At 40.3% G+C, this 17,955-nt stretch overlaps 3 protein-coding genes and 1 long non-coding RNA gene across 7 annotated transcripts in view; 1 reads left to right on the top strand and 3 right to left on the bottom strand.

The window, feature by feature from the left end:
- Positions 1 to 6,596, bottom strand: part of LOC111270283 (uncharacterized) — a 13,991-nt gene extending 7,395 nt beyond the window's left edge. Inside the window, exon 1 of one of the 3 annotated variants that reach the window (XM_022850431.2) lies at positions 3,665 to 6,596. In XM_022850431.2, coding sequence (XP_022706166.1) covers positions 3,665 to 3,768 — 104 coding nt within the window. In that variant the 5' untranslated portion in view covers positions 3,769 to 6,596. Of the gene's footprint in view, positions 1 to 314; positions 579 to 3,664 lie in introns of those variants that run through there. The other 2 variants (XM_022850437.2, XM_022850439.2) reach the window with 2 other exon arrangements.
- An 88-nt stretch (positions 6,597 to 6,684) lies between these two features.
- On the bottom strand, positions 6,685 to 16,533 carry LOC111270309 (threonine aspartase 1). Of its 2 annotated transcripts, XM_022850461.2 has the most exons (7): positions 16,353 to 16,526; positions 15,566 to 15,830; positions 14,733 to 14,974; positions 14,212 to 14,494; positions 13,776 to 13,912; positions 13,314 to 13,392; positions 6,685 to 6,943 (listed from the first exon to the last, which is right to left on the bottom strand). In XM_022850461.2, exons 2-7 carry the CDS (start codon positions 15,765 to 15,767, stop codon positions 6,744 to 6,746), a joined length of 1,143 nt encoding a protein of 380 aa, XP_022706196.1. In that variant the 5' UTR covers positions 15,768 to 15,830; positions 16,353 to 16,526; the 3' UTR covers positions 6,685 to 6,743. The 2 variants fall into 2 exon arrangements, with proteins under 2 accessions (XP_022706196.1, XP_022706206.1); XM_022850471.2 differs by lacking the exon at positions 13,314 to 13,392 and having other exon boundaries at positions 16,353 to 16,533.
- Positions 8,639 to 11,186, bottom strand: LOC111270342 (uncharacterized). Its single transcript, XR_002686258.2, has 3 exons — positions 9,942 to 11,186; positions 9,485 to 9,530; positions 8,639 to 8,914 (listed from the first exon to the last, which is right to left on the bottom strand). It is a non-coding gene; the product is annotated as an uncharacterized LOC111270342 (long non-coding RNA).
- Positions 16,534 to 16,654: 121 nt separating the features above from the next.
- Tim9a (translocase of inner membrane 9) lies at positions 16,655 to 17,853 on the top strand. Its single transcript, XM_022850483.2, has 2 exons — positions 16,655 to 16,885; positions 17,602 to 17,853. The coding sequence occupies exons 1-2, from the start codon at positions 16,762 to 16,764 to the stop codon at positions 17,748 to 17,750; spliced, it is 273 nt and encodes a 90-aa protein (XP_022706218.1). The 5' UTR covers positions 16,655 to 16,761; the 3' UTR covers positions 17,751 to 17,853.
- Positions 17,854 to 17,955: the final 102 nt, after the last annotated feature.

Below are 17,955 nucleotides of genomic sequence, written 5' to 3'. Positions count from 1 at the left end.
AAATGTGAATTAGTCACTTGTTACAGAATAAAACACACTTACAATGTCAAATTTAGAAGCTTCTTATCTTCATCACCATGCTGTTATTACATAGTTCATTCATTTTGATTCAAGTGAGTGCATCGTAACTGAGCATCCGATTGACTACATAATTCGCGAAAATATAGATAGGTATAATACTAATATAGTTATTTAGATGCATAAATGTCCTATACGGTAATTGTACTATGAACTTCCCTAGGCATTGCTTGCTACGGAAGTAACTCATAGATAGAAAGTATTATCACGTAACTGCTCAATCAAATAATACTTACAATAAAATTGCAGCGTTAAATAGTTTCGCCAGTGTCCTTCCCAATTGTAAAGTGAACTCCATAACACTGGTCGGATGCTCTGTTATACAGTATATTAATTTAGCTAAAAATGAGTAAATTCCGTAACACCAACCTACCGATGAACTTGAGAAGCCTGTACGTTTGAAAACTTAAAACTCTCAAAATTATCCTAAATTAGTGATATCGGATGATTGACTATGAATTGACTACACGAATGTCTTTTCATTGTATCTCGATGCGCATCGTGGCAAGGCATATTCTGCGCTAATATGGCGCGCATGTCTATGAGTTTGCTGGGTATTCGTAAATTGTACTCGCGCGGGCGCTGCAGTAACTTGTTTGCCTACTTAGGGCAAGGTTTGAACGTAAACATATTTTGATCCTGCAATAAAGACGGCAATAGTAATAGGAAAAAGGAACCGGTATACTCTAAATGCGTTCTGCTACTCGGTCCCTCCGGATTACTCGTACCAAATGCCCCGTCCTGACAGATCCTTGAAACAATGCCAAAAAGCGGTGCCAAGGCCTGTTGTGGAAGCGACAAGTGTGTGTGATCGGCTATAGCGATAGAGCGCTGGTAAACTGATAAAACCTCTAAAAAGCAATTCTGTAGCAGTAACATTAGAACGCAAATTAAAATAAAGGCGGCCAGAGACCTTCGGTTTTCGTCACAGGCCTCATGTAAACGTAAAATATATTATGGCTCATCGAGGTTAAACCTTTTACCCGAAACCCTGCAGCTTGAATTTTTCCACAATATCCTTATTTACATGGCGTGAAATAACTCTCGTGTGTACAATATTCGTTACGAGCGATTAGTCAATACCTAACTCTAGGTAAGTAATCCCATTACTGAACGGGTCACTATTTACTATCGACTTTAGGCCAAAGCAAAGCCAGAAACGCTACAACCCTCGATCTTATAATTTACCCCGCATCATTAGTAACAGCCACTGACAATTTCAAATTATCTTTTAAATAGTCAAAATGCACTTATTGAACCCAACGAACAGCAAAACCTATTTTGTATAATTTTTTCCGTTATTTGGCTCATCATTGAACCGTTGAAAACTAGGTTTGTCAAAATTGCCAAGCCGACCAACCTTATCCAGCCTCTGAAGTTATATACTAAAAAGCAAGACGCCGAATAGTTTCCCTAATCCTTGTATGCAAAGTTTCCTGCATCGCAATAGTAATCTACCGCTCTGTCAGCGGCAAACAGATTATAATAAGACACGCCTACCCCTTTGACAGTCGCTGTAAAACGTTACAAACTCATTGTCGTAGGTTAAATGTGCCTAAGTTATAAGGTCTAGGACAGTGGTTACACTCGTACTAGCTCTGAATGTTAAATATAATGCTAAATAAATGAACATCTCTACATAATAAAGGTGGGAATTATTTGATCATTAATTTAGTTTGCTTTTGAGAGCATACATTACTGAAAGTCGTTATAGATTTCTGCACCGCTTAAACTAGAACCAGTACAAGATCCTGTTACAATATTTTAGCGGTTCGGTTTCAAAGGAAAAAAAAGGCCAAGCGCTTAAACATGATCTTTCCGTCGGTTTATTGCCTTTTATATGTTCAAAGGCTACTCGCTGCCTGAACGTTACATTATTGTTGCGTTAACACCGTCTTTTACACCGAGTTCAAGACACCAACACGTTTTGAGGGCAGGATGCTGATAAGCAAAGCACCCAATAATGAAGCCCAAGGAAATTTATCCTGTGCATGTTGGCTGACTGTCTGGTGGTGTTTCCCAAGGAACTTTGGACCGCTTGAGTAATGCTCAGAGGAATTGTTTACACGCAATCTCCCATATCGAAGTTTGGACATACTCGTTTTTTAGTACTCAATGCAGAGAAAGTGCACGTAAGTACAAATTCTCATATTCTAATGATTCGTTTAGAATAGTCGGACAGTTTAATAATTACCATTGGGTTCCAAATTCCAGCAACTCGTGAAAGACCCTCGAATTGCGTGGAGTGCTTTACCTTATCGAAGTATAGCTAAAAGGTTGGTCCTTTTCTAATCTTCGACGAACTCAAAAAAGGCTTTGTCGTCAAACGTGAAACATAAAATGGTCGTCAATCAGCCTGACACCCTTTTATTAATCGTGTTAACATAACGAGCTATACTTGAAACATAGTCTTCGTCTTGGTCTTTATGGATCTTATGTTCCTATATTGAGTTAGATAGACTATGCAAGTGCTATATTGGACAAAGCTTTCCGGGTGGATATGTACACTTTGATCTTAACCAAAAGGCCGAGAAGTTGTGTGCTAATAATAGGACAGTAACTATTTGTTCCCATATTAAAATATGTTGTAGTTCTGATTCTAAATTGGGCATAGTAACTTGGTTTTGTATAGGAAACGAGCCGTTCGAAATAATGTTTATCGGCACGACTGGATGTCATACTCTCACGCTGTAAACTCGATATCTACGTGCATATATCGTTCGATCGGGCGTTTAATGTCGATGAGTACGTATTTTACCACGGAGTATAGTTATTTACTTTATCGATGAAACTTCAACGTTGAACTGAATTTATTGAATTCCTTTTATACATTACTAGTCGGATCATATCGTAATACCTACCTGAACGCCATTGCAGTTCATTATGAACATTGTGCATACAATGGATCGTTATAAAGGCACCACCAGAAAGCAGGAACCAGGAGAAATACATTTTATTCTCTCCTATTCCCTGTCAGATTTAAAAATGATGAAATGATTTTCTAATGGGGATAACACGAAGCTACTTTTCCATGCAGAAATTTCCTACTGTGCACACACTTGTTTCTCTCATACATTTTTCCATTGTTACTGACTCTCAATTTATTTATATTACTGAGCTAATATAAACTCTAAGCCAAGCCATTTTCGGTTAGTTCTGTCCGACTTAATTCGTTCGTATAGGTTCGTAGGTTCGTATAGGTTCTTATTCTGTGTTATACACTTATATTACTATAACACGGAATAACAACCTATATATATACATGTTTATGGCTGGACAGAAAAACAATACGATTCAAGCCGTTTTTCACCTAAATAGGATTCTTCATTTGAGGCCTTCGTAGTTAACAAAAGACCCATGAAAAGCTGGTAAATTACGAACTCAGGGGCACACCACCTTAATGATGTCTGGTGTGAAGTGTACGTGACTAGTGTAAAAACATAGCATTGACGCGCACCTAACCACTCTAATTTTACTGGCCTAAAAGTGGACCACTTTACCAGTTAACGGGAATTAATTTCGAAAACTGCTTTTTAATCTGGCAAATCAACCGGTTTAATCAGGAGATATCCATCGAACGACTTACCGTCCACTCTTAGTAACAATCATCTCATTAGTAACTTCACGAAACTTTGTCCATAGTTCGAAATCCAATAAGGAAACATGCGGCGAGGTAATTACTTCTTCCATAATCTACAGTTCCATGGATCACTGAAGTACGTTCCAAAAACCTGATCCAACCTACAATTAAATTTTCACCCGAATGTCGCACCTGATTTCTGACCTATAATCGCACGAGAGTTTATTCTATCGCTAATGAAGCCTGCTATTCCACATTCACCTTTACATTGTGTCTTTATCACTCCGATCTGTTTTTAATAATTTCCTAATAAACATATGAATACCTTAATCCACGCACAGTGTGTCTTCTGTGTGGTTCGAGTTTGGTCCTTCTTGGTCACCTGTTGGATTGACATTTGTCTTGTGCTAAGTCCTTAATAGACTAATTGACGTGACTGCTCTCTTTATAGTCCCACAGAAGTGAGCGATACAGTTAGCAAGCAAACCCCACATCCTGCCACCATTTTTGTTTTCTCCCTTTATCTAAAAGGCTTTGTCAAATCTGAGCTATTTTCGGTTACTGATTTCTGCCGTACCAATTAACGTAGACGCCACGCGGCGCTATTTCATCTCCTGCTTCTATGAGTTCATCTACAGGTGCACCGAGGAGACACTTGGCTGATGGCGCGTACCTAAGAGTTCATACGTCAGTTGTACAATATCTGAAGGGAGTACCGGAAATTGCAGACGTCAGTGGTACACAATATACAGTCGGCTCATTAGCTTATCTTTGATAACTGCCTCTGATCACGCTTGCGGAGAGTATATTTGAGTATCACTGCTGCCCAGGTTTCTTCACTGCGTAAGCGTGTTGCATATATTAACGCGTATAGTAGATAATGTGTGTTAGTAGATCTGCGCTTTGTCTCCGTTGTATTAGCGCGTATGAGTACCTGTCTCCACTTGCCACCAATGGCCTGTAATAGAAGATCCTTAAAGCAGCGAGTCCGCGGTTGCCGCCGCTGCCATGGCGACGAAGTCGAGGTTCAATTGAAGTGCCAAGCACAGCACTATGCCTGCATATAACTGGAGTGAACCAGGCTGAACAAAACCAGCAACAAACCAAATAACAGCGGAACAGCGCCTTACAGCAAAGAACGAAAAACAGATGAAGAGCGACAGTTCGCTATAGACAAGCAGAAAGACCTCAGCCGCGCTTTCACCGCAACAAGTACAACACGGCGCGACAATCGGCGGTGATGTTATCGACGGCAACAATCAGCTTCGCTATCTCGCACACTGGTGGGGTGAAAAATAGGACAACATCAACAGAAGCAGCACGTTTAGCCTCGACGACGACGACGACGACGACGACGACGACGACGATGATGACAACGGTGACTATAGCCATAACTAAATCGCGCCGCTTTTCTACCTCGTCGCGGGCGGGAACGTCAAAAGACAAACCCAACACTAGTACAGCAGCGTCAGCGCTCATCAGGCAAGCGCTAAACCAACCGGGCGCTAGAAAAACTTCGTTCGGCCAACCCGCTCGACGTTTCGGCCGCTTCGAGTCGAAAGCGTATGCCGTCCCTTCGCTGGTTGGGACGGCAAACAAAGCTAAAGCTCCGCCCCGTCGGGTAGGGTCCACTGCCGATAGCGAGTTGATGGGTACAGCGCGGCTGGCGGCTCTCGATGGTACGTGCTGGTAAAGGTACGCGTTTGCAGAGGTATACGTTAGCGACAAGTAGTCGGCCAATTTGTGGACGGGATAGTTTGTTTCTATATACACGCGCACGTATATCACAGAAATGATTCGAACCGCTTTATAGTTACGATGGTTAACGCAAAAGGAACGCTTAAAATAGCAACAGGCTGCACGTAAGAGAAGGAATAGTCCAAGAAGTTCATCTTCGTATATTGTATTGTACAAGCTACTAGTCTAATGGCAAAAATAGATTGACGAGCGAACAGGTCTCGACGAACGACTACTATACTTCAACTTTACTTCGAGCATTTGGAGCAATTTTTTTTTTCATTTTAGCCTCGATTCCTGTTTGCAGGACGAACCGTTGTACAATGGAATAGTCGGATCAAAATGCTAAGTACATTGTGTACTGCGTTAACGCCATTCCCAGCGCATCGTTCTAACTCAGTTCTGGAGCATCGAAGGTTCCGCGGTCGCCTTCTGGGTTGACCCCTTCGTTTATCTACCTCTCACGTTCGCGGCCGTCGCTCTTTATCGACTGGCATGCGCTGTATTTACCTTGCGCGTCAAGTAAATCGTGGATATCGTTGTTCTCCGTGTAGACTTTTAGGGTGGGATTCAACTCAAGCGAATGTTCAGTCCTGTACAAAGAGACCGAATCGCGGTCAACATGTGGTGCATAGCGACAACTCCCATAGTCAGCTTTTCCTCGTCATTGGTAGGCGCGAGGAAAGTTACTGAATGAGACATCAGAATCTTGCAGCCACAATAACTATGGCAATAACATCAAAAGTCCTATAAACAAATTTATATGCAGATCAAAATCTAGGGTGGTTGATGATACTTCAGACAGGCTGACTCTGTCGGTAGAAAACAAGCAAAGTCTTCAGTAACAGACTATCACTTTAACGTCAAAACACACTCTGCGCTTCAGTGGATTTTTTAGACTATTTCACAATCAGCGTAGACAAAAACTACAGAAACAATGTACGTGTTTTAGCGATATCTATCGAGGTATCTTATGTACTTATTGATGCCGGTAGCTTGGAGATGAGCTTGCTCTTTAGCTAGAAAAAAGAAAAGTACAAGAGAGTTGCTGCACTGCAGAGGTCAAACTAGCCTTACCCTGGTAATCTACATTAATTCAAATCCATGACTACGCCTCGCAGCGGTAGCAAACTATTATAACTTTTCAGTTCTATAGAATTGACCTATTGTGAGCTAGCCGTCCTTAAATTATCAAAGAGCGACTAGCAAGTGGACCAAACAAAAAAGTATATCCGTAAACACCCGCAAATTTCAGCATCTGCATCTAATATCAAAAAGCGCACAAAATATAAAAGGCGTAATATGTTACAATTTTATATACAGTAGAAGAAAGATTATACTTTGTATCTTAATCTTCAGAGAGCCGCAGCGTCGTTCCGCTAGCATAAACTTCTATTTTGTCAACTGTTTCGATATTGTGCTGTGGGCATACTTCCGAACTCAGAACTTCTTTTGGCGTCCCTGGGCCAGCGAACGCGAGGATGAAGCTAGCGGTGGTATGCGCCCATACAAGATCGCACAACTCCAGCTCGTCGTCATATATAAGACCTGAAAGGACATAGATAAATCGGATGATGTTACGCAATTCGACAATTAAATTATCGGGCTGCATAAGCAAAACCTTCGTCAGAATGTACTTCATTTATATCTAATACCTTATTATAATACTAAAACTAAGAAAGAATCCATAGTTCGAATTATAGCTCATTTGCTTATCTATTGAATTTAATATACACATTAGTTTGACCAACAAATTTCGAAGCAAAGGAGCTAAAATATTCCCAATAAATATGTCATTCCTTATCCACGACCTTTGATATATACGTTTACGCATACGGTTCATATGTTAGATAAAGATACTCGAGTTTTCAGTAATTCTTCAGTTTGTTAATGATAAAAATTAGCCAAAACCCCACTTACGTGTACACCGTGAGAAACGCGGAAAAGAACCGCTAACAAAAAAATAATTTATGTCGCATTTAAAATATAAAGCTGCTATAAAATGAAATTATATAGTATTTCCGAAATCTCCTAGATGTAGATAAGCTCAAATTCTTTAGTTCCCGAGTCTCAGAAATAGACACGTTCTGTTATATCGTCTACCAGCCTTAGACACAATCGTAAACACTATAACAAATAAACTGAAGTTGCTCTTCTTAGAATTTAGTTGCTATTTTATCTATTTATGAATATAGTGCATAGGCATGGTTATATGATTGCACGTAATGGTTTCTCTTTCTTCACAATGTGTCTGTAACAAAATAAACTTCCTTATTCTTTCTTAGTGAATTAGGCTGTTACAAACGAATCCGATGGACTTTGGCAATGAACAACTTCTTAAGTAGTTGAGTTAGAATGAAGATTTCTTATTCCTGATTTGTTGAAATACCCTCCTATTTGTACGTATTTGCCCTAGCGCTCTGGCAGTTTTCTGACAGCTGTACATCTACCATTCGCGTTCACACATGTATTTCCTCTACCTATGGCTTATCGAGCTGAATCGATAATGAAGTATGCCGGACCAACTTTTGCCATTTTAAGGGTATCGAAAACCCCGTAATTTCATGGGTCGGAAGCACCAGCAGGTCGAGGCTGACGTTCCTCAATATTTCTTTGCTCAATTTTGTAAGTAATTGAGCCATGGCAGCGAGAGCCGACTCCGTCATTAAGTAATTGTTATACCTGTAGTCTATGAGTCTCTTGAAGACTTCGAGATAGTGAGCTGTATTCGTTGTTCTTTTATGACGAGTCTCCTACTGTGGCAGATGTCTCCATTGCCCATTACAAATGCTACCATCATTTTATGTCTAAACCTATTCGGCACTGTCACCGTACACAGGTTCTCTCTAGGATGACGCTACACCACTACCTTGTTTCTGACGATTGAATAGCGGTTTTTTTGTTGATTAAAACTTTACCAATTATATATGGAGTACATTATACGTATTTCCAACAGAACCCGATTTGACTCACGGATAACCCATTTTTTCTCAGCTTCTGTATTTCCAATATTTGGGTTAGAATTCCGTAATTGCTACACGCGAAAAGCCCGTTTCAACGGACTTCACAAACTTCAAGCTCTCCTCTTGGAGAGAATCCTCTCGATTGTGACAATGCTTTCTCATTCTTTGGGTTCTTGCATCTAATCAGTTCCTGGCTAATCTTCAACACTCCAGTCGCCCTCCAGTCACCGCTATTGAAACATTTGCACCACTCATGTACCGTGCTTTGGCTTAAAGCCTCTTTGTCTAATATTTTTGATGAATTTCCGGAGCGCTGTGGCCTTCGGAAGACCTGAGCCCTGAGCGTCAGTTTTCGAGAAAAAAATGTGCTTTTCCGTTCAAACTTGTTTCTCATCAAGTAAGCTCAACCTGTTTACTTACAGAATTCTAGAAGGTTGGAGTCTTAACCAGTCGAACTTCGTCTGCCGGCGGCACGTAGTTCAAAAATGATTCAATTTCGAGGTCCGCTGGGTCTGCTTGTAATCGCTTAATGTTTCGTAAAACGATAGCCTTATACCTGAATAATTTAACGCATTCCTTCATTTTAAGTCATATCTACTGATCATCTACTTTTTAAAGTTAGAGAACCTCACCAAAACTAGGTATCTTTTATCTGAGCAATAATCGCGTATTGTGTTAGATTATGGAAAACATGATTACGAAAACGTCCTGGCAAACAATGATTGCCTTCATTTAGGTGAACTTCTGCGTTTTGTAGGCATGAAGTAGGATTCGGTTAAACATCTATTTATCTAAGCAGATTAGGATGTTTTTCATCGTCTGTCTTTATAGCAACATTACGTTAAAACGTGGCTTCAATATACACTAATGTTTATTAGAGGACCTTGAAACGTGTCGGTGATGAAATTATTGTAAAGCTTGAGAATAATCGTGCGAATTTTGTAGCAAACTTCGAAGGATCTAAATTTCTCAAAAAAATGATGGGAGACACGATCCTCATAACATGGGTACTGCCGACATCATTTGTTACGTCTCTAATATTCTTTAATAGTTTCCGGGGAGGAATCAACACAGGCGTTGTCTGTTTTACTGATTATGTGATTAGCAAAGAGATACTAATACGTACCTATATAAAACTCGTATAATTGTGGATTACGGCGGGCAAATGCTGTCTGAAAATTTAACACAATGCCTTCCTGAGCCACAATAATTCCAAGAAGTGTGATACCCCCATTCGGACAATTTATGCTCACTAACACCCACTTAGAAGCAGGTAACACACGCATTACTAGGTTAAATATATTCTTATAGTTTTCTAAAAAAAAGTTTCACAGGTATGTATTTCTAATGTAGACATTTTCAATATTATCCTAAACTTTTCTAACAATGCGTAATCATTTACGAAAATCTTGAATAGACAGTTAAGGTTCTACATAGATTACACACTGTATCATCGGATGCATTAAAGCAATCTCTACTGATCATCAAACCCTAACCACAATTGAACAGCCTTGTTGGTCCAATGTAGCACCTTCCTCGCCTAAAATATGTACCTCATACTTGGAGTATTTATAGGCATTTACCTGGATATAATCCCAGATGACGCAACGGCTACTACCACTTGCTTAACGGCCTTATTATTGGCAAAAATGAAGTTTGTCGGGAAAGCATTTTCCTGTGCCTTCGGGCCGGTTAACGAAACCCATCGAATATCGATGTCCAGCCAAACACGTACACAGTACCATTTCAAAATGATTCGCGATTGTTGATGATGTCTTGCTTCAAAAGTACGTCAGAGATTTTTACTGAATTTTAAAGTAGCTGTTGGGATGATTGGCAGCCGGATGTTAATATCGCCCCGCCGAAGTCTTGTACCCGCTTACTGGAGTCCGTAAGCTTATTCTGGATACGCAAGGGGTGATCGTATGTGATTACTGGTAACAGGCAGAATTATACCGTTCCTCCTAGTCCGCTCCTATGTATTTTACTATCAGTTACAGCAACCCCGAGCCGCTTCGTGAGTTTGACGGGCCTTCATCATCCCTAAAACGGTTGCAAACGGATCTGGAAACGCTTGAGGCACGCTGGTACGTACGATCGTGTCAAATCATCTGCGAGTAGGCTTTTTTTTAAATGTTGATAGTGTTTATTACATTTTCGCTAATACTGACGATAAGCACTATAATAATACGAATAATTACATAAAATAAAGATCACCACTGAGCAACAAACAATTGCGTACACCTTAAAGGATGGTCACCACAAAGATTCATTGTGTTGATATAGAGAGACATTCTTGCAAACGTATATTGAAGATCACATAATGTTGTCAGCTTTTTCTTTTTGATTTGGATAACATCCGACTGTGGAGGCGTAGCAAGTGCACTGCAAGATGCAGAAGGGCAGCTTGTCACTCATGTATTGGAGAATTTCATGTATTTATTTAATACGTACAGAATGGAATTGATAATGTCCTTATTTTCGGTGAGGCAACATAGTCATTTACTGCAATTAAGCTATATCGGCCTTTATGCCATCATTTACTTAAGGCGAGCACTGAGAAAAATTTATAAGAAACTGTGATAATGTGTTCACCAAAGACTCCTCGACCTCATGACGATTAGTTAGTCAACGCAAGTCATTTGTAAAGCCCCACAGAGTGTGTATGGCTTGTAACCCCCAAGGGTGGAGTTTTATGGGCCAGTAATGACTTTGTAATGAAAAGCTCAAATATTTAGACGCTCAAGTATCAGTATAATAATCTTTAGTTGAATATCCCCTAAATATAAATTGTTTTTTTGTATATAAGTCAAAGGAATAGCATGTTCACTTGAGCAGCACCACTACATTTAATTAAATTTATTTTGTCGGACAACTAAAGTAAGATATTGCTTTTTAAGGGATGATTTACGTTCTTAAACCTTGCGAGAGGATGGCCATCAGCAATGAGATGTATATAGGACAGCGCTTGTTTCCGAAAATAAATAGGTTTTCCCCTGGAGTAATAGCGGATCTTTTGGTGTTGTTATAATGTTATTGTGTGTAGTTGCTCAAACTTATTATCGGCCTGTGCTGCTGACGCGAAGAGTCATATTTTATTAATATAGATTTATGTGCGAAAAGGTCTTAAAAAACCACCGACAAAATTTGTTATCCTAAGAGCATTGTTCTGACAATTCAGCTACGGGATAGATTGCGACATTTCCACCTAAGTCGAAACGAAGTTCTGTTCTGTTGAGTGACGAGAGGCATCATTGAAACTTTGTGTGATACTCCGGTATATGCCCGACGTATATATATACGTATATATATACATAACTAATAGTGATACATGATGTTCAAAATTACATTGACCTATATAATTCCTCATAGTAATCTCCCTGTAGTAGTCTCTAAATACAACTTGATTTTAATCCACCCGTTTTGCTAAATTGCAAAAACAGAGTTATTTTGTTTGTTGAATACTTAGCTGCACAAAGTAGGTCGCCCTATTCGATCGAACAAGAGCAGTCACCTGAACTGCATTACTTACTGACCCTTAAGCACTAAAGACAGAGCTTTACAGTATTAATATTCCGAAGAAACAAACTTTTTCGTGGGAAGACAGACAGATTCATATAACCCCGACCCGACGATCCCCACTACTTGTTGATCGAGTTTACCGAAGTCAACATGACATTCGAAAGCAAGAATGTAGGCGTTGTATGGTATGACCCAATCATAATTGATAAATTCGGATTATTCTCATTGTACTCTAGCGGAGTGCGATTCTTCTACCTTAGCGGCTAATTCCGCGTATGGTTTCAGAAACCATTTCAAGCGGTGACGCATCTTCCAGCATGGCAAGTAAATACTGATTTGTGCCGGTTTGTAGAAGAATCATACGCTGTACAGAAGCTGATACAGAATTTTTCGTACGGTCCGCAATATCCGCATCGATAAGCATTTCTGTGGCTTAAGTTGTAAAGTCGTAGCGCTTTCCCTCTTGGTAACCCTTCGTAACAAACGATCGACGTCTTTGCCGCGTTTGTGCATCGTTACTGTGTTGCATCGCATACCTAAGCCTGTTCTTGAACAAAGAAAAAATCTATTTTTATTAACGCCTGCGAATCATCATCATCATCATCGTCGTGAGGAGCACCAGTAAGGGTATATTTCTAACCGTAAGGAATTTCGATTTTATCGCTGTATCGACCGACCAAGTATCGTTGCAATAGGCAGACCCCTTGTGACAGTTGGTAAAGCTGATCGAAGGCTTACTATCCTATAGAGTAACTCCAAAGGCTTAGACATCGTGATGCCGACCGTTGCCGCGGGAATAACACCTCGATTTTACACTGGTTATTATAAGCAGCAATGTAGTCTTGCAATACATTATAGGACACCGATGAGTTTCAAAAACAATGTGTTTAATCTTAACACATTGTTCGACCTAATCTGCTATTTTAGCTTTGATCATTTACACGCGATGTCCATCTGTATGTATGAATTTCGAAGAAAGCCTGGTGCGAAACATTTTTAGCTGCTATACGAATAATCTGATGTAAGGGTTTTCTGCGTGAAGTACCTCGTCAAGTGGCTGCATTTGTTTGTTAACGTCTCTGCCGCATAAAACTAATAGGGACTGCAGCTTTTCTAAATTCTCGACCCAAAATCGCTGGACATCTATGATGTGTGCAACTGTAAAGGCAAGAGGGATCTGCTGGTTCAACACCAAAAAGGAGAAGCTTTTACCCATTTGGTTGCCATCTGCTCCAGACTTTCGTAAGGCACATGGTTAAATTAGCACACATCCCGGTAGAAATACACCGGTCCCATGTAATTCCACACAGCAGAAGATGAATCTGAATTCTCTTCTCAAGCTTGGGCAACAATACAACTATACAGCTGAGTTTCCTGAAGGCTAGTTTAACACCTTTCGAAAAAAAAACTTGTTAAATTTTCAAGTTACCTACCTATTACTCCTGCGGCCATACCGCCGATACCTTCACCGCGTAAACAGGTTGCTTCAACAAATTCTGTTTGCAGAAAATTCTGAAACCATTAAAATGAACATTGTGAATGTGATCTATCAACAACTTTACCTAACTGCAATTTGACTGACATATATAATAATCATTTCTGCTTCTGAGATGTCTTAGTAGCTCGTAGTATCAGAAGGACCACTAAAAATCCTGCGGACCAAAACCTGAAAGCTTGAAATGTCTCAAGTGTAATCATCAAATCCTTTTCTGACAAAACACTTGTATAGATAATGTGAGAATCTCGCACAACTAAGGAACAAACATCAACCACAATTGGACTCGGAACAAAGCTAGACAAGCAGATATTTTTCTAAAGAGGAACGCGTTGCTTGCATGTGGAGGTCGATTCGATTCGTAATGAACAGCAATTTCTTTTCCAAGTATTGACAGTACCTTTAGCTTCATAGCGGGTGGAAGATCTTCAATCTCGCTGTTGCCATCACCATCGTCAGGTTTCTTCTTGACCGCAGTATCGAGAGCGGCAACACAACGACTTGCCAGCATAGTACGAATGAGATGCTCACCTGACCCTGGACAACAATACGATGAGAAACGTATTCAAATAAAACTGCGCATAACCTATAATATAGGCATCGTTTGTTATCTCAAATTCTAAATACTGCCGCAGTGCCTTTCTAACCCGCTGAACGCTTAACCACCTAATACTATCAGTCGTTTATTAAATCATGTTGATGTTCAAATAAATGTTTAAGCGAACATCGGCCCTCGGAAAATAAAAGCATTGATTCTGTACTATGCGTAGGGCTGTATCTACCGTCTAGACACAAAATCGTTGGCTTTCCGCATTTCGTAGGAAAACCTGACTTACCTGACGTAGATACACCCACTGTGCGATTAGCCCAACAGCCCGCTCCGTAAACTCCCGCTTGTCCAACCCGTCCGGGATGCTTGAGAAAGATACCACCGCTAGAGACTCCGGCAGCTATGCGGCCTCTAACCAGCGCAATTGCACCTACTGTATCCATACGAAACTTATTTTGTGAACTTTCTGATTCGCCACTCCCGCCAGGAGCTTGCGAGGGGGTTTCTGTTGCGGGAGTTGCCTTTGCACGTGCTGCAGTAGTCGCACCAGCCATGTATTTTGCATACATCTGCAATAAGAGCGAAATGAAAAGCCTACGACTTGAATTAAATTTGAGCAGGCAATCATTTTCTGTTTACAGCCATACTGCCTGATTAATATGACAAGTACCGTCGAATGCAAATGACGACAACATTAGGCAACGACCGTTATCAGAAAAGTACATGCAATATCCACGCAGATTCTAGCTACTACAAGGAGAACTTAAATAGTTTAAATTAAAATGCAAATTGAGCAAGTTTATTGACCTTTCTCTGTTGACCTGTAATGAGCTCTTTTTCAGGCATCTCTCCGCCATTTGCCCGGAACCATGAAAGTGCCCCAGGACCAACGAGGCAAGCAGGACTTTTTGGCTTAGATACCATTTTCTGTGTGATCAGGATCGCGTTGGAGACCGAAGGAACGGCGCCAACAGATCCTCCGCGCTGAGACCACCCCTCGATAAGGCTCGCATCGCATTCAACAACACATTCGCGATTAACGTTGGCACCTAATCACATCACAGCAAATCAGTGGGTATTAATGCTTGCTTGGTTCCTTCAATGGCAGCAAAAGCCTTAACTATTTCACAATATGCTTCACAAAGTAGTCTTTAGCCAGGTGAAACAATTTTGAATTAGCTACATAACAAGTTAGATCGCCCTTCTGGAAGGCGGCTGCGACCTTTATTGCTTACACCAATCTTTCAACGTAAGAATGGGCATATTGTGATAAAAGGTAACGCTGCAGCGAAAAATATTTCTACAGCTCTTCAACGGCAGCACATCGCTGCAGGCCTAAAATGAAATTTCAGGAAAGCTGTAGAACTACTTGATTGAAATGACGATGGTAGATTAATTGTCGTTAGATCGGTGTGTGTCAAGCCTCTGATCCTGCAAACACTTTTTCACGCTCTGTATACAAATAGGAGTTGCAGTAAACGTACCCGTTCATAAGGTGAATTTAGTTGGTGATAAGTAACTTTGGAAATGTTTAAGTAGTTTTGTTTATTCACGTAGGACACGTATCAATGTGGGCCTTTATCAAGCTACCTGAGGATAGTCCGTTATTGAGCTATTGCCATCGTATTTAAACAACTGACCTGTTCCAGCATTGGTGTATGGGCTTTCTTCTAAAATGCGAATGGCTTCAACAACGGCTGCCGTAGGATCTCCAGTAGCGCATCCAACCAAGCGGCCGCCATGTGCTGCTCGCTCGCAGAGCTCAGACACTTCTCGAGCGGAAAGTTCACTACGACGCCCAACTCCAGCGTGAACTATCACTATTGCATCTGGAGAAGGCATCTTTTGCGATATGAGCAATTTGGCTATAGCAAGACAAAGCCAGGTTACGACACGCGCGACAATCTGCAATAACAAAAGTCGTATCGTGATTGACGGGTTATAGCAGGTTTCTCGGGATCTGCAATCGACCGCTAAGATAACCTGGTTCTCCTCGTGTACGAAGACAAAAATAATGGATTGAAAAATCATTGATAGATCCTGTCAAGAAATAATACGTGTGCCATAAAATGGCTCAACATGTTTATACAGTGATTTTGAAGAAAATGGATGGATACAGAATACTATTGTTAAATATTAGTATTTTATTACAAAAATTATTGAGTGCCTCACAAAAAAAAATCGGTCGAAGGTCATGCCAACTCAGTTTAAAACAAATCACTGGTAGAGTCACTTTAGAAGTTACTTTACATCTCTGCCAATGCAGTGGTGGACGCAATACGTGAAGTGCTTTTCTTTTTGCAGTGATATTGATTATTCACACATGATTATTATCAACAAATAAGAGTGAAGTAAATTTCTGCTTTACTATGTGAAGTCAATGTAGCAAGGAAAGCTTGAAAGGCGAATTCGTTTTGTCATTCTCACCTACAAAGGACGAAACTGAACACGTATTTTTGATAAAACTAACATTCACGCTTTTCAACAACAACACCAACAAAAATTATATCTCTCATTGAACCAATTTCATTGATCGAGTCGCGCCCCTTTAAAGTAAGCCAAAACCACAAATTTTAAAACGCATCTTTCATCTTTCGTAGACAAAGTCGTTTGTCAATCTGCTAACACTTTCCTAGTTTGTATTGTATTTTAGCGCGCTTCTAGACCTGTCTCTCCCAGGGTCTCCGTATACAGAGCAGCGGTGCTGCAATCTACCGCTGCGCGAATTTACCACAACACATTGCTGTATAGGCTGCAATCGTGCCAAGCTTCCGTGAATTTGCCGCATAGGATTGTAACGAATCCGGTAAAATAATTTGCCACTGCGTATATCACAATGGCCCCTACAGGCCCACCTCCGACCGCTGGCGATGAGCAGATCCAACAGTTCAAGGATTTCCTCATGAACTATAATAAACTGACAGAGTTGTGCTTTAACGACTGCGTGCACGATTTCACCGGTGGGTATGGTTCGTTTTTATCAATGTGAAGCCATGTTCGGAATTCGATATTGGACAAACGACTCGGGCTTTGTACTGTGAAAGGTGTTCGTTATGTTGTGGTATGGTGTATGCGGTGCACAGCAATATATATATATATATATATATATATATATCGTGCAGTTCATCATTGGTCAGGAAAGAGTTCAAAAATAGAACGTCATAAGACTGCTCCTATTCCTTTTTTAAATAGTCATGAGAGAGTGACGTCATATGGCGCCAAATTTGACTGTCTAACCTGTTACCAGTTCAATTTATTAGTTTCTCATGCATGTTTGTATTTACGATGGTATTCTAATAATTAATGTTAATAACTAACAAAACCAGTGCGCAAATGTTAGACATACCAGCTCTGCGGATTAATGGTGGTTCCTTAATTGTAAAAGGAGAAATAAGCTAAACCGTTTGCATCTGAGGTCCTGCAGAAGTAAGATGACTGATAAATTTCAGAGCTGTCTTATTCAGGTGCACTTTGTCTATAGCTTAGCCTAGCTTAGTATTTTGTACGCACGAGTTAACATGTAAATAATATGTCACCAGAATTTCTGTTTTCGACGAGTATTAATTGCGTAGAGGGATTCATTTTGAAAATAAGTTGATCTTCTTGTAGCCGCTTAGCTGAACGAGAACATTGTTTAACCGTTTCAAGTATAATCGTTCCATTATTATTGTTGCAGTCCGGACAGTTCGCGACAAGGAAGATAAGTGCTCATCATGGTGTATGGATAAATACCTCAAGATGAACCAAAGGATCATGCAGCGTTTTCAAGAATTTCAAATGATATCGGATGAGGGTGCTATTGCTGCAGCTGGTGGAAAAGTTTAGCTTTGTCAAGGATGAGAGAACATGTTTAAGTATGTTACATAACCGTTGAATATATGCGCTGGTAGTTTCTACATTAAATATGAAATTAACAGATTGATTGTATATATATCATTATTATTATTATCATCAGAGACTTCCTTTGGCCGCCAGTATCGCAATCTAACAAGGGTTCAATTGTGGCTGGCATCATAGACAATACGGTGAA

Source organism: Varroa jacobsoni, unplaced genomic scaffold (genome assembly GCF_002532875.2).
Source record: "Varroa jacobsoni isolate VJ856 unplaced genomic scaffold, vjacob_1.0 scaffold_159, whole genome shotgun sequence".
Lineage (NCBI taxonomy): Eukaryota > Metazoa > Arthropoda > Arachnida > Mesostigmata > Varroidae > Varroa > Varroa jacobsoni.
Note: the sequence above shows the minus strand (reverse complement) of the source record. Positions and strands in the feature narration are given on the sequence as shown.